This window comes from Salvelinus namaycush, chromosome 29, assembly GCF_016432855.1.
Source record: "Salvelinus namaycush isolate Seneca chromosome 29, SaNama_1.0, whole genome shotgun sequence".
Lineage (NCBI taxonomy): Eukaryota > Metazoa > Chordata > Actinopteri > Salmoniformes > Salmonidae > Salvelinus > Salvelinus namaycush.
Window position 1 is genome coordinate 11,182,405 of NC_052335.1, and position 19,155 is coordinate 11,201,559.

Genomic DNA, 19,155 nt, shown 5'->3' on the forward strand with positions numbered 1-19,155 from the left:
CTTTTCGCACCAAAGTACATTCATCTCTGGGAGACAGAACCCGTCTCCTTACTGAGCGGTATGATGGCTGCGTGGTCCCATGTTGTTTATACTTGCGTACTATTGTTTGTACAGATGAACGTGGTACCTTCAGGCGTTTGGAAATTGCTCCCAAGGATGAACCAGACTTGTGGAGGTCTATAATTTATTTTCTGAGGTCTTGGCTGATTTCTTTTGGTTTTCCCATGATGTCAAGCAAAGAAGCACTGAGTTTGAAGGTAGGCCTTGAAATACATCCACAGGTACACCTCCAATTGACTCAAATGATGTCAATTAGCCTAACAGAAGCTTCTAAAGCCATGACATAATTTTCTGGAATTTTCCAAGCTGTTTAAAGGCACAGTCAACTTAGTGTATGTAAACTTCTGACCCACTGGAATTGTGATACAGTGAATTATGAGTGAAATAATCTGTCTGTAAACAATTATTGGAAAAATTACTTGTGTCATGCACAAAGTAGATGTCCTAACCGACTTGCCAAAACTAGAGTTTGTTAACAAGAAATGTGTGTAGTGGTTGAAAAACGAGTTTTAATGACTCCAACCTAAGTCTATGTAAACTTCCGACTGGGGTCGGAAGTTTACTAATTCTGCCGACTCTGTTGCAATACATTTCTTAAACTGAAGCAAATGGAATGAAACGGGGAGGGAACTCCCACTGGGCACAGACGTCAATTCACAGAGGTAACCGCTAGGAACAACACAAAACTGCCTCCCTCTCTCCCTCTTCCCCTTTTTCCTTCCTCCTCTCCCTGCCGTCTTCCTTCCTTCCGGGGAATGCCGAGATCGAGGTGTTTTGATGATTGATGGAGGGGAATCCTGCCTCCTAAATGCAAGGCAGATTAAGACGGATTGTGTGTACGCTGGAAGCTTAGCCAGCCCTCCTCTCTGGCTCCTCAAGTCTCTCTGCTGCAGGATAGAGACACTAATTTGGCTCGACGGTTATTAATTGAGTACGGAGCGCCTGTCACCTTAAATGAAGTGGGGGAGTAATCTTTGTATTCTTGTTGGCTTAGAGGTGGAGACTGCTGACGGCTTGTGTTAAGGAGGGAAGAAGGGAGAGAGAGAGACACAGGGTGGGCTTTGGGTAACAGGTGCATGTTTAAGCATGGGATGGGAGCAGAGTTTAAGTTTCCCCCTTGATCTTTTACAATAACTGGTGAATATGAAAGGATATGCGTGTGGCTCAAGATCAAGAAGCTCCAATTCACCTTAGTCATTACTACAACAATCTAATTCAAACAAATTCGCATACACACACTTCCCAGTTCTCATGGCACACACACTCCTTCTCATCCATGTGCCTGTGTGTGTTGTGTCCATCCCAGGCTCTGATGCAGGCCCATGACAGTGTGGCGGAGCAGGAGTTGGAGCCGGACCCAGAAGAGAGATTGATTCAGTACCTGGGTGAGACCGTCAAACTGGTGCGGCTGGAGAAGGCCAGCGACATTCCTCTGGTGAGCCACTCCCCCACCCCCACCCCCACTCACACACACACCCATCTCTTCTGATACTCCAAGACATTCTAATTGCTATCCCTCACAAATGACCGGTTACCGGTTGCTGAATCCCCGAGCTGACTGGGAGGAAGTCTGCAAGGAGTGAGCCAGCAGCTGGAGCGTTACCGGCTTCAATATCCTATATACTACAGTACATGCTGTTGTTGTGCACTTGATCAAGGCACCCTAATTGTTCCAGGGGTGCCCGTGTGCTGCCTGTGCTACTCCCAGCCTTTGATGTGTGTTTTGTGTCAGGTTGTGTACTGTGACAGCAAAATATATATATATATCTACTGTATATATATATACTGTATATCAATATCAATTTCTGTAGACCAATAAAGCATGTCATGTATTGTATTGTATGTCCCCGATGCAGACTTGTCTTTGTGGTGGATCTTTGTGTCTTTGTGTCAAGTACGTGTAGGTGGTTTGCACTGATAAGCATGTCTGACTGGTTATTGCCCAGGGCGCCACGGTTCGTAACGAGATGGACAGCGTGGTGGTGAGTCGTGTGGTAAAGGGCGGGACAGCCGAGCGGAGCGGTCTCCTGGCTGAGGGAGATGAGATCCTGGAGATCAACGGCGTGCCTGTCCGCGGGAAGAACGTCAACGAGGTCCACGACCTTCTGGTGAGGAACGGGTTAACAAGTCAGGAACGCTCACACTGGATATCACATCTGTCATATTTCAATTGACTGGTGTCAGTGGCACATTAATGCCGTCAGATCTAATGGATATAACATTTTACATAGGCCGCTCCCATCTTACCTCAAGCCATTCTTGAACCAGAATATGTGTTGAGGTCTGGTCCCTCGAGACTATATTGTGTGATTATTACTTCATTTCAATCAAGCTGATTCCATGTAGATTCTACTCACTGTGTGTTACCGTGTTCTCCTCTCTCCTCAGGTGGAGATGCATGGTACTCTGACCTTCCTCCTTATCCCCAGTTCTCAGAACAAAACACCCTCACACAGGCAGACTGTGGTAAGGTTTTCTTTCAGAGTGTGTACGTGTGTGCACAGAATGTGTGTTCAATTATTCAATTCTAATCAGTTAATAAACTCTTTGGAGAGATGATGATGTCACCCATGTCTTCAGATGCACGTGAGGGCTTACTTTAACTACGACCCGTCTGATGACCCGTACGTGCCGTGCAGGGAGCTGGGCCTGTCCTTCCAAAAGGGAGACATCCTCCACATCATCAGCCAGGATGACCCCAGCTGGTGGCAGGCCTACAGGGACGGGGATGAGGACAACCAGCCCCTAGCCGGGCTAGTACCAGGTACACAACCCTAACCACCCTAACCCCAACCCTAACCCTAACCCCAAAACTAACCTTAACCACCCTAACCCCAACCCTAACCACCCTTACCACCCTAACCCCAACCCCAAAACTAACCTTAACCACCCCAACCCTAACCCTAACCCCAAAACTAACCTTAACCGCCCTAACACCAACCCTAACCACCCTAACCCCAACCCTAACCCCAAAACTAACCTTAACCACCCTAACCCCAACCCTAACCACCCCAACACTAACCTTAACCACCCTAACCCCAACCCTAACCACCCTTACCACCCTAACCCCAACACTAACCTTACCACCCTAACCCCAACACTAACCTTAACCACCCTAACCCCAACCCTAACCACCCTTACCACCCTAACCCCAACCATAACCCCTACCCTGACCCCAGCTGGTGGCAGGTCTACAGGGACAGGGATGAAGACAACCAGTCCCTGGAAGGACTTGTCCCTGATATGAGGCTTATCAACCTCCTCCTTGGAGAACTATAAACTATGACAGTCTATGGGTTAGTCATAGTGCAGAGTTAGGCTACATCAACACTTTCATTGAAATACACTTTTTTCCCCCAAGTAAATGTTTCTGTCTCCCTTCTCCCTCTCCCAGGGAAGAGCTTCCAGCAGCAGAGAGAAGCTATGAAGAAAACCATTGTGGACAGGAATCCTGACAGCCCAGGTAAGGGTTTATATACTCCCTGCACAGTTACACACTCCGGCCGCCATCACAAGCGTCTTAACACACACACACACACACACACACACACACACACACACACACACACACACACACACACACACACACACACACACACACACACACACACACACACACACACACACACACACACACACACACACACACACACACACACACACACACTCAACATGGGCATATGATCGCTGTCATTATGATCTGATAAGCTGCATTGTTAGTTAAGGGCTTGTAGGTAAGTGATTTGATTTGATAGGCTCCAAATCAGCCTTTGATAACATTCCACATCTAATTTTCTCCAGGGAAGCTTTGGTGTGCAAAGAAGAACAAGAAGCAGAGGAAGAAAACCATATACAACCCCAATAGGAACGTTGGTAAGGCTAGTTCTTTTTCCCAGCTCTTTTTGGTCCAATCCCAAATCGACCCCGAGACCCCTATGCATTTGTGGAGATTTGATAGGTATGAGCAATATGGTGAAACTTCCACCTAGCCTATCAGAGGACAAGGTGGCGCTTACACCTGTCAAGTCCTCTCGGATATTCACAAAATAGAGGAGGCATAGGTCATAGACATACTACATAGGCATAGGAGTTGATTTGGGATTTGGCCTCTCTCTGTCAATGTCCCTATGTACATTCTAAAACTTGATAAGCCTGCTGGTTCCTGAGCCAGACTTGCTGTTGGTGTGACATGTACCCAGGAATCATGCCTGCTCTATCCATTACATTTCTATCGGCAACATTTACCCTCAGCTCAATATTCAGATAGAAATATGTCATGTCGAACAGATATACCTATCTGATAGAGTAACATTTCTATGACAACATTTCACCTCCAGTACACCCCCACCTCTCTACCTACCTCTGTCCTGCCCAGACTACTACGCCGATGAAATCCTGACCTATGAGGAGATGGCACTCTACCACCAGCCGGCCAATCGCAAGCGACCTATCGCTCTGATTGGTCCACCCAACAGCGGGCAGGACGAGCTGCGGCAAAGGCTGCTGTCCATCGAGCCGGACAGGTTCGCCGGCGCCGTGCCACGTAAGTAGACCAATGAGAGGAGGGGATTGGGGAATAGAGGGCGGGGCAAGACTTGAGATGGGTCTAGGCTACACAGTTATTGTGTGATGTTAAGTTAGTGGCCTGTTAGGTATGATTTTCAATATATTTTATTGTGTCCATTTTCTATAGTGTTGTGATTATTCAATGCACTTTAAATCAAGTTTGATGGAGTTTGATAGATTGGAGCATTGACAAATTACCACAGGAATTCAATCAGGTAGGTTAAACGGCAGGGTAGCCTAATGGTTAGAGCGTTGGGCTAGTAACCGAAAGGTTGCAAGTTCAAATCCCCGAGCTGACAAGGTACAAATCTGTCGTTCTGCCCCTGAACAAGGCAGTTAACCCACTGTTCCTAGGCCGTCATTGAAAAATAAGAATTTGTTCTTAACTGACTTGCCTAGTTAAATAAAGGTAAAAATGTAAGTCGCTCTGGATAAGAGCGTCTGCTAAATGACTTAAATGTAAATGTTAAACGTTACCAATACATACAGTTTAGCTTCTACCAATTTCTCATGTATTATTTTATGTTAAACTGTTTATTATAATAGACTAGACACAAACCTCCAGGCTGTGGAAGGGCTATTTGACCAAGAAGGAGAGTGATGGAGTGCTGCATTAGATGACCTGGCCTCCACAATCACCCGACCTCAACCCAATTGAGATGGTTTGGGATGAGTTGGACCGCAGAGTGAAGAAAAAGCAGCCAACAAGTGCTCAGCATATGTGGGAACTCTGGTTGAGAGAATGCCAAGAGTGTGCAAAGCTGTCATCAAGGCAAAGGGTGGCTACTTTGAAGAATCTAAACATATAAAACTCTTTTTTGGTTACAACATGATTCCATATGTGTTATTTCGTAGTTTTGATGACTTCACTATTATTCTACAATGTAGAAAATAGTAAAAATAAAGAAAAACCCTTGAATGAGTAGGTGTGTCCAAACTTTTGACTGGTACTGTATAAATTAGTTTATGTCTAGTCTATTATAATAAACAGTTAACATAAAATAATACATGAGAAATTGGTAGAAGCTAAGCTGTATGTATTGGTAACGTTTACCCTACCTGATTGAATTCCTGTGGTAATTTGTCAATGCTCCAAGCTATCAAACTCCATCAAACTTGAAGTGCATTGAATAATCACACACTTTATAGAAAATGGACACAATAAAAGACATTGAAAATCATACCTAACAGGCCACTAACTTAACATCACACAATAACTGTGTAGCCTAGACCCATCTCAAGTCTTGCCCCGCTGGAATGAGTAGCTGTGTCCAAACTTTTGACTGGTACTGTACATTTTAAAATACCAAATTCTCATTTCACAATAATTATCACTCAGATACAACTAGAAACCCACGCATACATGAGAAGAACGGGAGGGAATACCACTTTGTAAACCAGCTGGCGTTTGAGGCGGATGTGGCAGCGGGGAAGTTCATTGAGTCTGGGGAGTACGAAAGGAACCTGTACGGCACCAGCAGTGACTCGGTTCGACAGGTCATCAACTCAGGCAGGATCGGTCTGCTGTGCCTGCACACTAAGGTAGGAAAATACAGATCTTTAAGCACTGCATAGAACTTCATAAGCACTACATATAACTTCTTTAGCGCTACATAGAACTTCATAAGCACTACATATAACTTCTTTAGCGCTGCATAGAACTTCATAAGCACTACATATAACTTCTTTAGCACTGCATAGAACTTCATATGCACTACATATAACTTCTTTAGCACTGCATAGAACTTCATAAGCACTACATATAACTTCTTTAGCGCTACGTAGATGTTTCATCAATCACGTGGAAGCAAGTCATTCTACATAAAGGATGATAGGTCCTTACATCTGGTGCTTTGCCAAATGTGGCATAGCCCTTGTGCCACACATTTTAGAGCATGACATTTTTAAGCATCTAAACAGGCCTTATAAAGGGTTTATTAAGGCTGTATTATCCTATGTTATGTTATGTTTAAAGTGGGACTCTTCTTAGCCACTAGTTGAGAATATGTTGTGGAGCAGTAGTGTAAAGTACTTAAACTTCTTACGGCTGAAATCCCGTTAACGGGATCGATATGACAACAGCCAGTGAAAGTGCAGGGCGCCAAATTCAAACAACAGAAATCTCATAATTAAAATTCCTCAAACATACAAGTATTATACACCCTTTTAAAGATAAACGTGTTGTTAATCCCACCACAGTGTCTGATTTCAAAAAGGCTTTACGACGAAAGCATACCATGCGATTATGTTAGGTCAGCACTTAGTCACAGAAAAACACAGCCATTTTTCCAGCCAAAGAGAGGAGTCACAAAAAGCAGAAATAGAGATAACATTTATCACTAACCTTTGATGATCTTCATCAGATGACACTCATAGGACTTCATGTTACACAATACATGTATGTTTTGTTCAATAAAGTTCATATTTATATCCAAAAATCTCAGTTTACATTGCTGCGTTTTGTTCAGTAATGTTTTGCTTCCAAAACATCCGGTGATTTTGCAGAGAGCCACATCAATTTACAGAAATATTCATAATAAACATTAATAAAAGATATACGTGTTATGCATGGAACTTTAGATACATTTCTCCTTAATGCAACCGCTGTGTCAGATTTCAAAAAAGCTTTACGGAAAAAGCACACCAGGCAATAATCTGAGTACAGCGCTCAGAGACCAAAACAAGCCATGTTGTGGAGTCAACAGAAGTCAGAAATAGCATTATAAATATTCACTTACCTTTGATGATCTTCATCAGAATGCACTCCCAGGAATCCCAGTTCCACAATAAATGTTTGTTTTGTTCGATAAAGTCCATAATTTATGTCCAAATACCTCCTTTTTGTTCACGCGTTTAGTTCACAAATCCAAATTCACGATGCGCAGGCCAGACGAAAAGTCAAAAAGTTCCATTACAGTTTGTAGAAACATGTCAAACGATGTATAGAATCAATCTTTAGGATGTTTTTAACATAAATCTTCAATAATGTTTCAAACTGAGAATTCCTTTGTCTTTAGAAAGGAAAAGGAACGCAGCTACCTCTCACGGGTGCATGCCTGACTGAGCTCATGGCATTCTGCCAGACCTCTTACTCAATCAGCTCTTATTCTCTCCTCCTTCACAGTAGAAGCCTGAAACAAGGTTCTAAAGACTCTTGACATCTAGTGGAAGCCTTAGGAAGTGCAATATGACCCCATAGACACTGTCTATTGGATAGGCAAAGACTTGAAAACCTACAAACCTCAGATTTCCCACTTCCTGGTTGGATTTTTTTTCAGGTTTTTGCCTGCCATATGACTTCTGTTATACTCACAGACATCATTCAAACAGTTTTAGAAACTTCAGTGTTTTCTATCCAAATCTACTAATAATATGCATATCTTAGCTTCTGCGCCTGAGTAGCAGGCAGTTTACTCCAAGCTACTCAATACTGCCCCCAGCCATAAGAAGTTAAGTAAAAAATACTTTCAAGTACAACTTAAGTGGTGTTTTGGGGAATCTACTTTACTTTACTATTTACATTTTTGACAACTTTTAATTTTACTTCACTGCATTTCTAAAGACCTAGTGTACTTCTTACTCCATACATTTTTCCTGACACCCGAAAGTACTTACATTCTGAATGCTTAACAGGACAGGAAAATGGTCCAATTCACATACTTATCAAGAGAACATCCCTGGTCATCCATACTGCCTCTGATCTGGCGGACTCACTAACCACAAATGCTTCATTTGTAAATTATGTCTGAGTGTTGGAGTTTGCCCCTGGCTGTCCATAAATAAAAAATGTAATGGTGCCATCTGGTTTGCTTCAAATAAGGAATTTGAAATGATTTATACTTTTACTTTTGATAATTAAGTATATTTAAAACCAAATACTTTTAGACTTTTACTCAAGTAGTATTTTACTGGGTGACTTTCACTTTTACTTGAGTCATTTTCTATTAAGGTATCTTTACTTATTACTCTTTACTGTTACTCAAGTATGACAATTGGGTACTGTTTCCACCACCGTTGTGGAGGGTATTTCATAAGCAGGTTTTGAAAGCATACTAACCAGGTTATTACTCTCTTCTCTATTACCTACCTTTTCTCTAACCTTCTCTCCTCCTGCTGCTGTTTTCATTTGTTCTCTGTCAGTCACTGCGGGTACTGCGGTCCTCCAACCTCAAGCCCTATGTGATCTTCATTGCGCCTCCCTCTCAGGAGCGATTGCGCACCCTGCTGGCCAAGGATGGCAAAAACCCAAAGGTATTTCCTGCTCTGCTTATCTCACAAAAAAAACTCTTTATCAGCATCAGCAAGTATCGTTGATAAATTCATATCCACAGTGAATGTGTTACTACCATGATCACACGTATCATATAGATTATATATACCTGTGAGAAACTATACTCCCTTTTGTTGGTACAATGCTTAAACACTGTTTTGATCAACTTCTCTGCTAGTATAGTAATAGTTCTGCCTTGCCATCTACTGGTCTAGGTGGAATTTTTGCCACATTGCTTGTACATTTGCAATCTTTTCCGATAGGAGGTAGAGGCTTTGTTTCTGGACATGGCCTTCTTCTCTCCCTATCATCCCTTCCTTTTGGAATGGATATCCCTGTCTAGTGTACCTAGTGTCTACCTACGGACATTAACAGTGTGAAAACAACATATCAATTTAGCATCATTTAATCTATCCAGGATATCTGTAACTCCTGTCCTTCCCTACTGTGATTTCCTTCATCTAGCCAGGATATCTATAACCACTGTACTTCCCTACTGTGTCCCTACATCTAGCCAGGATATCTATAACCACTGTCCTTCCCTACTGTGTCCCTACATCTAGCCAGAGGAGCTGAAGGAGCTGATTGAGAAGGCCCGGGAGATGGAGCAGGCCTACGGCCACCTGTTTGACGCGGCCATTGTTAACGGCGAGCCAGACACGGCCTTCCACGAGCTCCTGCGGCTCATCAACAAGCTGGACACGGAGCCCCAGTGGGTGCCCTCCTCCTGGCTGTGCTAGGGGTAAGAGGTCAGGGTTGAGGGGTCAACCTAGCGTTCAACTCCAGGGAGCCACAGGAAGGAGAGTTTGGCCTGGGTTGTGATCATTAGGCACCAAATGGAAGAAAACGTATTGAAACAGGAAGGGAATACCTGGACTTATCCAATAAGAACCATTTGTTTTAGTTTTTCCTAGAAAAATGTTTTAACACATTTGACAACGGTGTATCCTAATGAACATGACCCATAACACAGCTCTGGAGGAACGACCCTAAAAGGAAGGATGGACAATGATCATTGAGGCCACCGTTAGACCATTGTGGAGCCTCGCAGACACAAAATAGAGGGCCAATTCATTTTTGCCAGAAAGGGTAACTTGTCCTTTATCTAGCCATCTTGTGAAAGTTGGAGTTTACTTCATTTGCAGGGACGGACTTTTTATTATATAAGTGTTTTTTTCTGTGTTTGTCTTTGTGAATGTTCTTTTGGGTTTTTGTCAATGTCGGCACCATTCCAGATTCCAGTAGCATATGCAAAGACATTTATACAAAACTGTAGAAAACATATTTCCATTTTATTCTACTCTAAATAGCTATTTATGATTGTAAATATCTATTTTTAGATGAAATGGCAAACAAATGTGATTTACCATTACCTCAGACCCAGTCTAATAATGTATGGTTTGTTTGTATGTGGTATACAAGACTGGAACTGTCTGTCTCAATTGAGGACCAATTTGCTCCTGGGGAACTATGTAACTTTCTCCTAGAAGTAGGAACCAAAGAGAAAGCCGTTGTATTCTAAAGATGGGTAAAGGTACTTGCTGTGTATCAATGATAGTATTATGTTGTGTTATCTTGAGTTGCTGCACTTGTACATCAAAAACAGACCTCAAGAATCATTGATCATCAGTAAAGATGACCTCAGTATCCATTGTCTAGTGTACCTAGTGTCTACCTACGGACATGAAGTGTGAAAACAACATATCAATTTAGCATCATTTAATCTGACCAACTTTTATTTTCTTTGGTACTTTATAAGCACAACTCAAAAGAAGCCATCTTCAATATAATGAATATTCCTGATGAGAATTGTTTCAAAATGGTGGACATTAAAGTTACATGAATACTATTTAATCAGGTACATTTGTCGTATTGGGGCACCGTGGGGGACCAACTGAGCCACACGGGACCCACATGTTAGCCATCCTCCTGTAAAGGGTCAATACAGTACTATAGAAATAGAATGAAATTGCACAGAAACAGAATGTCATTATTTTATGGTCAATACAACCCCACTGATATGTGGTGACAATGGAAGGGATTAGCATCCACAGCACAGACACTTAGGGGGGGAAAGAACGACCACCCTGTTTTAACTGTACAGAATGACAGCATGCATTGACTGAGTGTTCTGATGGAAGCATTGCCATTAGCCATCTATGTCCTAACCCAATCAGATGGAATGCTCAATACAGTTCACATTTGTAAACCATGTCATTTAACTCAATGTACATATATTATTTGCTACTTAAGCATTCAAAAGATAACTCATCTTCAACAAGTTTGACACTCTAGTGAACTGATGTGATTGCTGTTAGCTGCAAAGTTCTGACAGTTCTATACAGTGCTAAATCTGGACACTAATCTCCAATACTGTAAACGACAACAAAACATCACCAACGTGTACACAAAAAAAAACAGACAATTCTTCTCTTTCGCACACAAGAAGAAGACATCAACGTGGCCGGAGAGGCACAGAATAAATAGGATGTGGGTGACGGAGTAGCCACGGGTGACGGCATGTCACTCAAACAGCAGGTCCTGGTCGGTTTCCTCCATCATCATGTTGGATGGCTCGGCGATGGGGCCCAGCTTGGCCAGACGGGCGGCGATCTCCTTCTCCGTCCTCTCCCTCATCTGCTTCTTTTTCTCCTGGATCTTCTTCAGCCTGAGGAGGTGGGACTCACCATAGAATTTGAATTAGAACACTCGATATCGCTACGAGACACGCGGACAGTGATCCTCCAGTCAGCTGGGGGTGTAGACTTGGCGTTGAGGATGAGGAGTCTGAGGGATGACGTAACTTACCTGTAGAACTCTTCTCGTTCCCTCTCATCCAGCTCAGTGATGATGTAGCTGAGGGTCCGCTCAATGCGGGGGATGATCACTGCGGACAGGTCAAACCACATTTTATCCTCTCCACGCTGTCTTCCAACCATCTCTTTTGACTGCCATTATCGATATGTAGTGCAGGTTTAGTTACTGTGCCAAAGCGGTGCAGACTCACCATGCTCAATGGCGTTCACACGACGGTTGGTGATCTTGATGGCCTGATCCAGTGTGACAAAGGAAGTCTGTAGATCAAAACAGTGAGACCATGAGACTTTGTTGTTCAGTCACACATGTCCTGCATGGTTTACCAGTCTCGCAAGACTTACCTGTAAGGAGGCCAACTCCACTAGCAGCTCCACTGCTTTGGCATAGTTCCTCTTCAGCCTGGAGAGCTGCTCTCCTCCCCTGGCCAGACCAGTCAGCTCATAACCTAACAAGGAGAGGATAGAGGGAAGCAAAGAATACAGTGAGCAGTGACACAGAAACACACTACAAGTTCAATAGCAGGGCATAGCTTTCTATAAGTTGTTAAACTAAATTTGGCCATAAATGCAGCCATGCCAATATTTGAGGTAATAATAAATGCCATTTGCAGACGCTTTTACCCAAAGCCATACAGGACCACAGGGTTGGGGTTAATTCCACAAACTAAATTAGATTCCCTCTCCCTGTAAATTCCATTTAATTCTAATCAATTTCTAGGTCTTTGAATTCAGAACAGTGTTGGGGAAGCTAATCTGAAAATATAGTTTGCCAAGCTACAAATTACTTCACACTGGAAGAAGTTAAACTAGACCACAGAAAAAGTGTTTACTTAACTAAAGTTACTTTGAAAAAGTACTTCACCACATACACACCACTTAGTGAAAGACTATCATATATAAATCTGAAATGTCATAGGCTACTTTGGGGTAATATGTTAACAGAATGTATAAAAACAAAATCTCACCCATCTACATAAAATAAGTGTTTCTAGACATTTTTGCAAATGTATTGAACATGAAATACAGAAATATCTCATTTACACACCCCTGCTATGACGCTACAAACTGAGTTTAGATGCAATGTATTTCCTTTGATCAGTCACTTCAACTTGTGGCCAATTCAATTGTTTTTGGATATGATTTAGAAAGACAACACACCTGTCTATATACAGTGCATTCGGAAAGTATTCAGACCCCTTGACTTTTTCCACATTTTGTTATGTTACAGCCTTACTCTAAAATAGTTTTTTTTCTTCTCTCAATCTATACACAATAAAGCAGAATGACAATGCAAAAACAATATATTTTTTGAGATGTTTGCAAATTGATAAAGAATTCAAATCTTAATTATCACATTTACATACAGTTGAAGTCGGAAGTTTACATACACTTAGGTTGGAGTCATTAAAATTCGTTTTTCAACCACTCCACAAATTTCTTGTTAACAAACTATAGTTTTGGCAAGTCAGTTAGGACATCTACTTTGTGCATGACACAAGTAATTTTTCCAACAATTGTTTACAGACAGATTATTTCACTGTATCACAATTCCAGTGGGTCAGAAGTTTACATACACTAAGTTGACTGTGCCTTTAAACAGTTTGGAAAATTCCACCACGGCTTTAGAAGCTTCTGATAGGCTAATTGACATAATTTGAGTCAATTGGAGGTGTACCTGTGGATGTATTTCAAGGCCTACCTTCAAACTCAGTGCTTCTTTGCTTGACATCATGGGAAAATCAAAAGAAATCAGCCAGGACCTCAGAAAAAAATGTTTTAGACCTCCACAAGTCTGGTTCATCCTTGGTAGCAATTTTCAAAGGCCTGAAGGTACCACGTTCATCTGTACAAACAATAGCACGCAAGAATAAAAACTATGGGACCACGCAGCAGTCACACCGCTCAGGAAGGAGACGCGATCTTTCTCATAGAGATTAATGTACTTTGGTGCGAAACGTGCAAATCAATCCCAGAACAACAGCAAAGGACCTTGTGAAGATGCTGGAGGAAACAGGTACAAAAGTATCTATATCCACAATGAAACGAGTCCTATATCGACATAACCTGAAAGGCCGCTCAGCAAGGAAGAAGCCACTGCTCCAAAACCGCCATAAAAAAAGACAGAATACGGTTTGCAACTGCACATGGGGACAAAGATCATACTTTTTGGAGAAATGTCCTCTGGTCTGATGAAACAAAAATAGAACTGTTTGGCCATAATGATCATCGTTATGTTTGGAGGAAAAAGGGGGAGGCTTGCAAGCCGAAGAACACCATCCCCACCGTGAAGCACAGGGGTGGCAGCATCATGTTGTGGGGGTGCTTTGCTGCAGGAGGGACTGGTGCACTTCGCAAAATAGATGGCATCATGAGGATGGAAAATTATGTGGATATATTGAAGCAACATCTCAAGACATCAGTCAGGAAGTTAAAGCTTGGTCGCAAATGGGTCTTCCAAATGGACAATGACCCCAAGCATACTTCCAAAGTTGTGGCAAAATGGCTTAAGGACAACAAAGTCAAGGTATTGAGTGGCCATCACAAAGCCCTGACCTCAATCCCATAGAACATTTGTGGGCAGAACTGAAAAAGCGTGTGCAAGCAAGGAGGCCTACAAACCTGACTCAGTTACACCAGCTCTGTCAGGAGGAATGGGCCAAAATTCCCCCAACTTATTGTGGGAAGCTTGTGGAAGGCTACCCGAAACGTTTGACCCAAGTGAAACAATTTAAAGGCAATGCTACCAAATACTAATTGAGTGTATGTCGACTTCTGACCCACTGGGAATGTGATGAAAGAAATAAAACTGAAATAATTCTCTACTATTATTCTGATATTTCACATTCTTAAAATAAAGTGGTGATCCTAACTGACCTAAGACAGGGAATTTTTACTAGGATTAAATGTCAGGAATTGTGAAAAACTGAGTTTAAATGTATTTGGCTAAGGTGTATGTAAATTTCCATCTTCAACTGTAATTATTCAGACCCTTTACTCAGTACTTTGTTGAAGCAGCTTTGGCAGCGAATACAGCCTCGAGTTTTCTTGGGTATGACGCTACAAGCTTAGCACACCTTTATTTGGGGAGTTTCTCCCATTCTTCTCTGTAGATCCTTTCAAGCTCTGTCAGGTTGGATGGGGAGCGTCGCTGCACCACTATTTTCAGGTCTCTCCAGAGAAATTAGATTTGGTTCAAGTCCAGGCTCTGGCTGGACCACTCAAGGACATTGTCCCGAAGCCATTCCTGCGTTGTCTTGGCTGTGTGCTTAGGGTTGTTGTCCTGTTGGAAGGGGAACCTTCGCCCCAGTCTGAGGTCCTGAGCAGGTATTCTTCAAGGATCTCTCTGTACTTTAGTCAGGATCAAGGAAAAGATGATCGGAGCAGTCTCCCAGTCCTTGCCGCTGAAAACATCCCCACAGCATAATGCTGCCACCACCATGCTTCACCGTAGGGATGGTGTCAGCTTTCCTCCAGACGTGACACTTGGCATTCAGGCCAAAGAGTTCAATCTTGGTTACATCATGCCAGAGAATCCTGTTTCTCATGGTCTGAGAGTCTTTAGGTGCCTTTTGGCAAACTCCAAGCAGGCTGTAGTGTGTCTTTAACTAAACTGGTTTCCATCTGGCCACGCTACCATAAAGGCCTGATTGGTGGAATGCTGCAGAGATGGTTGCCCTTCTGGAAGAGGAACTCTAGAGCTCTGTCAGAGTGACCATCGGGTTATTGGTCACCTCCCTGACCAAGGCCCTTCTCACCCGATTGTTCAGTTTGGCCGGACGGCCAGCTCTAGGAAGAGTCTTGGTGGTTCCAAACTTCTTCCATTTAAGAATGATGGGAGGCCACTGTGTTCTTGGGGACTTTCAATGCTGCAGGTACCCTTCCCCAGATCTGTGCCTCGACACAATCCTGTTTCTGAGTTCTACGGGCAATTCCTTCGACCTCATGGCTTGGTTTTTGTTCTGACATGCACTGTCAACTGTGGGACCTTATATTGACAGGTGTGTGCCTTTCCAAATCATGTACAATCAATTGAATTTACAACAGGTTGACTCCAATCAAGTTGCAGAAACATTTCAAGGATGATCAATGGAAACAGGACGCACCGGAGCTCAATCTCGAGTCTCATAGCAAAAGGTCTGAATAGTTATTTAAATAACGTTTTTTTTATGTTTGCAAAAATCCTAAAAAGCTGTTTTGCTTTGTCATTATGGAGTATTGTGTGTAGATTGATGGGGGGAAAATATGTAATACATTTAAGAATAAGGCTGTAACATAACAAAATGTGGAAAAAGTCAAGGGGTTTGTATACTTTCCGAATGCACTGTAAGGTCTCACAGTTGACAGTGCATGTCAGAGCAGAAATATACAATCAAGTCCAAGGAACTGCCTGTAGATCTCCGAGATAGAATTGTGATGAGACATACAGTATCTGGGGAAGGGTATAAAACAATTTCTAGAGTGTTGAAGGTTTCCAAGAGCACAGTGGTCTCCATCATTGGGAAATTGAAAAAATACGGAACAACCCAGACTCTGCCTAGAGCTGGCCATCTGACCAAACTGAGTAACCGGGCTAGAAGGACCTTGATCAGGGAGGTGACCAAGAACCCAATGACCACTCTGACAGAACTACAGAGTTCCTTGGCTGAGATGGGAGAACCTGTCAGAAGGCAAACAGTGTCTACAGTACTTCACCAATCTGGGCTTTATGGGAGTGGCCAGATGGAAGCTACGCCTGAGAAAAAGGCACATGACAGCATGCTTGAAGTTTGCAAAAATATTCTGTGGTCTGATGAGACAAAAACTGAATTATTTGGCTTGAATGCAAAGCACTATTTCTGGAGAAAACCAGGCACAGCTCATCATCCGTCTAACACCACATCTAACACCATCACTAAAGTGAAGCATGGGAGGCAGCGTCATGCCATGGGGATGTTTTTCAGCAGCAGGGACTGGGAGACTGGTAAGGATAGAGGGAACAATGAATGGAGTCAAATTCAGGCAAGTCCTTGATGAGAACCTGCTTCAGAGTACAAACGACCCCAAGCATACAGCCAAAGCAACGCTAGAATGGCTTCAGAACAAGACTGTGAAAGTCCTTGAGTGGCCCAGCCAAAGCCCAGACTTGAATCGCATTGAAAATCTGTGGAAATTCTTGAAGATTGCTGTTCACCGCTGCTCCCCATCTAACTTAACAGAGCTACTGCAATATGTAGTTAAATTACTAGTTGAACTACATGTAGTTAACTACTGCCAAACACTGATTCAGAGATAATTAAATTCCTCTCAATTACAATGTTGGGAATTGAATTATTGGATATTTTATCCTCAACAATTCCATAAATTCCCATTTGAATTCAACACCCCTCAGGCTTTAAGGCTGATCATGTCACTGTTCAGACAGTCTAGCTATACTGGAAATATAGAAATACAAGTTATTGACTTCAAACAAATCCTGCAGTCATTTCATTTACTGGACAAAGTAGAAATATTTCATTTGAATTATTAGCTGTTTTTATAATTCCAATTCAATTCCAATTCAAACCGTCCAAACAGCCTAAATCCAATTCCATAACTTCAAGATTGTTGAAATTCTAATTGAATTCAACGTAAATTCTCCACTTCATGAGTGAATTCAAGAATTGATTTGGAATTTCAAACTAAATTGGAATTGACCTCAACCCTGCATGACCAGATAAGAACACTACTTACTGTCCCCTCCTTCGTGGTAGTGCTCAAACACAGGTAGAGTGACACCTGTGAGGAAAAGGAGAATCACACAGGTGAGACATTTAGGAGAGACATGCTGTTGTTCTAAAAAGATACAGAGAAGTCCAAAGGTGTTGACCTGCCACGTTATCCTTCTTAGCCCGAACCTTCACCTGGGCCTTGTTCACATTCTGGATGACAGTGGTGCTGTGGGAACATGATAGTGTTATGAGAATATTGACAAAACATTAGCAAAATATTGACATCAGACAAACACCTAAATAAAGGCCTCAAATGGCTCATGATGAGGCCCATCCTCTCACCTGAAGTCGCCAGCGGCGAATTTCGCCTCAGCCAAAGAGAAGGCCGCCTCCCTCATCACTTCACCCATCAATGTCTTTGTCTAGAAATCGGGAGAGGCAACAAAAGGACAGGAGCTAACGTAACATGCCCTGATGACAGGATTTTATACAAAGAAATAATACAACTGACTTATATTAAATCAGATAAGAAACAGAGAATTAGACAATGTTTTAATCATAGAAACAGAACAGATATTCCCATTCAAAAATCGATGGTCGGTGATGGGTGGGCCGGCAAACATATTGAGTTTCCTCATGGGCGCACTGTCAAATGTCCATGGTCTGAGGGGCTTTTTCCGTTCTAGTCATTCTTGTTTCTCTGTAAACCTCCTTGAATTACCTCGATGATCTTGCGGAGGATCTGACGGAAGCGCATGGAGAGGGCATCAGCCTTCTTCTTCAGTAGGTTTCTACCCGTCTGGGCCCCCTTCAGACGGGCCTTCATGATGGTCTGGGCCCTTCACAGACAAGTCATCAGGTGTCAGAGAGGACTTCCATCATAAACATGCATGGCCATTCAGATTTGAATCATGTTGAAAGATATTGGTGCTTTTATGCAGGTCACCACAATATCAAAAGTGCCTGTTATTGACCCATCATTATGATGTTCCAGACAAATTAACATAGTAAGTAGTTAGACATGGCATAATCTGTGCCATAGACTGTGTGAGTAAAGTTAGGGCACATCAAAATCTCCCAGTGGTTGTTTGGAAATTATGGACAGTCATCACATGACAGTGACAGTCCATTTCCTCTTTTAGATGTTCATCATGAAATGGCAAAGAAATACAACTATTGACTCGAAATAATAACTAATGCCATTGCAAATTGTTGCAAAAATGCAAAGGTTGAGTTTTTTCATAATTTATTTTAAAGGGCTCACAATTGACTGCGCTTGGCTAACTAGCTGACAGCTGGCTAAGCTTACTGATCTGTAATTTCCTTCATTTCAATTTGGCCCAACCTAACACAACTAAAAGGTGATGTATTAATTGGGGGGCATAAACTTGCTACCCTAGATTGAGTGAACTAGCTTGCTAGAAATGTCAAACTATGCTAGCTAAAATAACAAGCTGCCTAGACTTGCTACTTACATTCTAGAGGGGAAGACGTCGATTCTCTCTTTTCCTGACATCTTGTCCTTCTTTGGATGCAAACGGTCTTCTGTACTTCAATTACGTCTGGACGGCGATTAAATAACGAGACAGCACGTAAATACCTAAAATATTAAAGAATAGGTATTGCACAGTTGTTATTACTTGGAGAATAACAGGTTTGTAACCGATGTCGTGTTATTCATGATATTCTATTGCAAAAAGCCATCAGCTGGGTAGCAGTCATGTGACTGTGTTGTTAACCGCTATTGCGCTTGCGC

The 19,155-nt window shown here is 42.4% G+C and overlaps 2 protein-coding genes across 2 annotated transcripts in view; one reads left to right on the forward strand and one right to left on the reverse strand.

The window, feature by feature from the left end:
• The window catches only part of LOC120024045 (MAGUK p55 subfamily member 5-A-like), a 25,905-nt gene extending 15,164 nt beyond the window's left edge, over nucleotides 1–10,741 (forward strand). Inside the window, exons 5-14 of the mRNA XM_038968144.1 lie at nucleotides 1,367–1,495; nucleotides 2,007–2,168; nucleotides 2,449–2,526; nucleotides 2,641–2,824; nucleotides 3,455–3,523; nucleotides 3,862–3,933; nucleotides 4,436–4,603; nucleotides 5,966–6,168; nucleotides 8,767–8,877; nucleotides 9,460–10,741. Of these exons, the coding sequence (XP_038824072.1) occupies nucleotides 1,367–1,495; nucleotides 2,007–2,168; nucleotides 2,449–2,526; nucleotides 2,641–2,824; nucleotides 3,455–3,523; nucleotides 3,862–3,933; nucleotides 4,436–4,603; nucleotides 5,966–6,168; nucleotides 8,767–8,877; nucleotides 9,460–9,636 (1,353 nt within the window). The 3' untranslated portion in view covers nucleotides 9,637–10,741. The remainder of the gene's footprint in view (nucleotides 1–1,366; nucleotides 1,496–2,006; nucleotides 2,169–2,448; nucleotides 2,527–2,640; nucleotides 2,825–3,454; nucleotides 3,524–3,861; nucleotides 3,934–4,435; nucleotides 4,604–5,965; nucleotides 6,169–8,766; nucleotides 8,878–9,459) is intronic.
• On the reverse strand, nucleotides 10,610–19,134 carry LOC120024048 (V-type proton ATPase subunit D). The gene is made up of 9 exons (XM_038968148.1): nucleotides 18,875–19,134; nucleotides 18,121–18,238; nucleotides 17,742–17,821; nucleotides 17,558–17,625; nucleotides 17,422–17,466; nucleotides 12,055–12,158; nucleotides 11,904–11,970; nucleotides 11,705–11,783; nucleotides 10,610–11,564 (listed from the first exon to the last, which is right to left on the reverse strand). Exons 1-9 carry the CDS (start codon nucleotides 18,913–18,915, stop codon nucleotides 11,420–11,422), a joined length of 747 nt encoding a protein of 248 aa, XP_038824076.1. The 5' UTR covers nucleotides 18,916–19,134; the 3' UTR covers nucleotides 10,610–11,419.
• Nucleotides 19,135–19,155: the final 21 nt, after the last annotated feature.

Coding starts and splice junctions, on each gene's coding strand:
- LOC120024048 (XM_038968148.1), bottom strand. CDS start 18,915: ATGTCAGGAAAAGAGAGAATCGACGTCTTCCCCTCTAGAAT. Junction 17,822..18,120: donor TCCTCCGCAAGATCATCGAG/GTAATTCAAGGA, acceptor CCCGATTTCTAG/ACAAAGACATTGATGGGTGA. Junction 17,467..17,557: donor TAAGAAGGATAACGTGGCAG/GTCAACACCTTT, acceptor TTTTCCTCACAG/GTGTCACTCTACCTGTGTTT.